Source organism: Pterocles gutturalis, unplaced genomic scaffold (assembly GCF_000699245.1).
Source record: "Pterocles gutturalis isolate BGI_N339 unplaced genomic scaffold, ASM69924v1 scaffold11610, whole genome shotgun sequence".
Lineage (NCBI taxonomy): Eukaryota > Metazoa > Chordata > Aves > Pterocliformes > Pteroclidae > Pterocles > Pterocles gutturalis.
The window spans coordinates 1-1,984 of record NW_010138304.1 but is presented as its reverse complement, the minus strand read 5'-3'; the positions used below and the strand labels follow the sequence as shown (position 1 = coordinate 1,984).

General features: G+C 57.3%; 1 protein-coding gene across 1 annotated transcript; it reads left to right on the top strand.

The window, feature by feature from the left end:
* Positions 1–237: 237 nt before the first annotated feature.
* Positions 238–1,833, top strand: MUC3A (mucin 3A, cell surface associated; the record flags this gene model as incomplete). The annotated part of the gene is made up of 6 exons (XM_010082947.1): positions 238–637; positions 767–955; positions 1,143–1,261; positions 1,376–1,434; positions 1,532–1,680; positions 1,768–1,833. Coding segments are annotated over exons 1-6 (982 nt in total), but the record flags the coding sequence as incomplete, so codon positions are not given.
* Between the last annotated feature and the right edge of the window lie 151 nt (positions 1,834–1,984).

The window sequence follows — 1,984 nt, the reverse complement described above, 5'->3', positions numbered from 1 at the left end:
AGCACGACCACTGCAGCCACTACGGCAATCCCCACCACCACGACCACTCCAGCCCCTGTGACCACCCCCATGACCGCTCCACCTACCACGACTGCTCCAGCCACCTTGACCACCACCACTACCACCCACACAACCAATACCACCTTCACCACCACGACCGCCCTCACCACCATGACCACTCCAACCAGCACGACTACTCCAGCCACCACCTCCACTCCCATGACCACTCCAGCCACTATGACCACCCACACCACCACAACCACTCTAACCACCACGACCACTCCAGCCACTACGACCACTCCAACCACCACAACCACCCGCACCACAATGACCATTCCCACCACCACGACCACGCCCACCACCACAACCACATCCACCACCACTACAACCCCTACCTCCACAAGCACTGCAGCCACAACGACCATCCCGACAACCATAACCACCACCACGACCCAACCCACCACCACAACAACCCAGACCACCACGACCACTCCAAGCACCATGAGCTCCCTCACCACCACGACCACTGCAACCACCACAACCACCCCCACCACCACAACCACTCCAACCGTCACAACCACACCTACCACCACACACCACCACAACAACCACCACCATCACGACCACCACTACCACCGCAGGTCCAGGTGAGTTGTCTTCCTTGGTGGCACCACCTTGCTATATCCCTGCTCCCTGACCTTTCATCATCCCTTAACCATTCTCCAGGCTGTGGCACAGCTCCAATATCTACTGGTTTCTCTTCCAGGTCCATGCCAGAATGGGGCCACGTGGGATGGCATCAAGTGCCTATGTCCCGGCGGGTTCTACGGTGAATTCTGTGAGATCCCCATCTGCCAGAATGGTGGCACCTGGGCCAACGGCTTCTGTGAATGCACCGAAAATTTCCAGGGCGCTGAGTGCCAGTTCGCCAAGGAGATCATCGAGATCAAAAACGGTAGGGAGCCATCCTGGGCTGCGGTCACCTGAGAGGGACCAACATGGGGATGGGGCCACCATGGAGGGACTGACCCAGGACTGGGGCCACCATGGAGGGACTGGTCATGTCCCCTCGTCAGGGGCACTGGCAATGGGATGGGAACAGCTGGGTCTATCTCTTACGGGTCTCCTTCTGCTTGGCAAAGTGACGGTGAATGCGACGGTGGAGATGAAGACGAAGATCGAGAACAGGAACTTCACAGAAGAACTCAGTGATAAGTCCTCTCCAGCGTTCAAGGAATTCGAGATAGAGTTCAAGGAGAAGGTGAGGGCACAGTCATGCTGGGGCATCCCCATGCCGGGGCAGTACCCTTGGCAGGTATTCAGGGCATGATGGGGTGGTGCCTGGATCTCCCCACGGCTTCACTTTGTCTTCCAGATGAGGGAGGTTTACAAGGACATAGAGGGCTACCAAGACGTGGTGATCCATGAACTGACGTGAGTGTCCATCAGACTTGTTGGGCTGGTTGGGTCCCCTGCAGCATGGGACTGCAGCCGACCCCTGTTGAGTCACTGACACCCCTTCTCCTCACAGCCAGGGCAGCGTCGTGGTGAACTACACGGTCCTCCTGGAGGTGCCTGCCAGTAGCATGGCCAACGAGACCGTGGAGACCACCTCCAAGAACCTCGTCAGCGCCGTCAGCAACTACACCGGCTGTAATGACACCTGTCAAGGAAATAACTGTGAGTGATGCTCGTGGTTGCCCCCCACATGTCAGTTGGGTGGTTGAGCCCAAGGGCACCAACCAACAGCCTCTCTCTCCCTCCCAGGTCCTTTCTGTTTCAACTCTTCATTCACCAATGTCACCAACTATGGGGTGGAAGAGGTTGAAACAAGTAAGTGAGCCCACAGGACCTTCGTCCCCACCCCAGAATACCTCAGGACCATATGCCTGAGCAATCTGAGCTGTGTCACTCCACCCTTAGGTCTGTGCAATAACTACATCCCGGGGGGTTTTGAGTCCTACTACACCCCACTCACCACCAC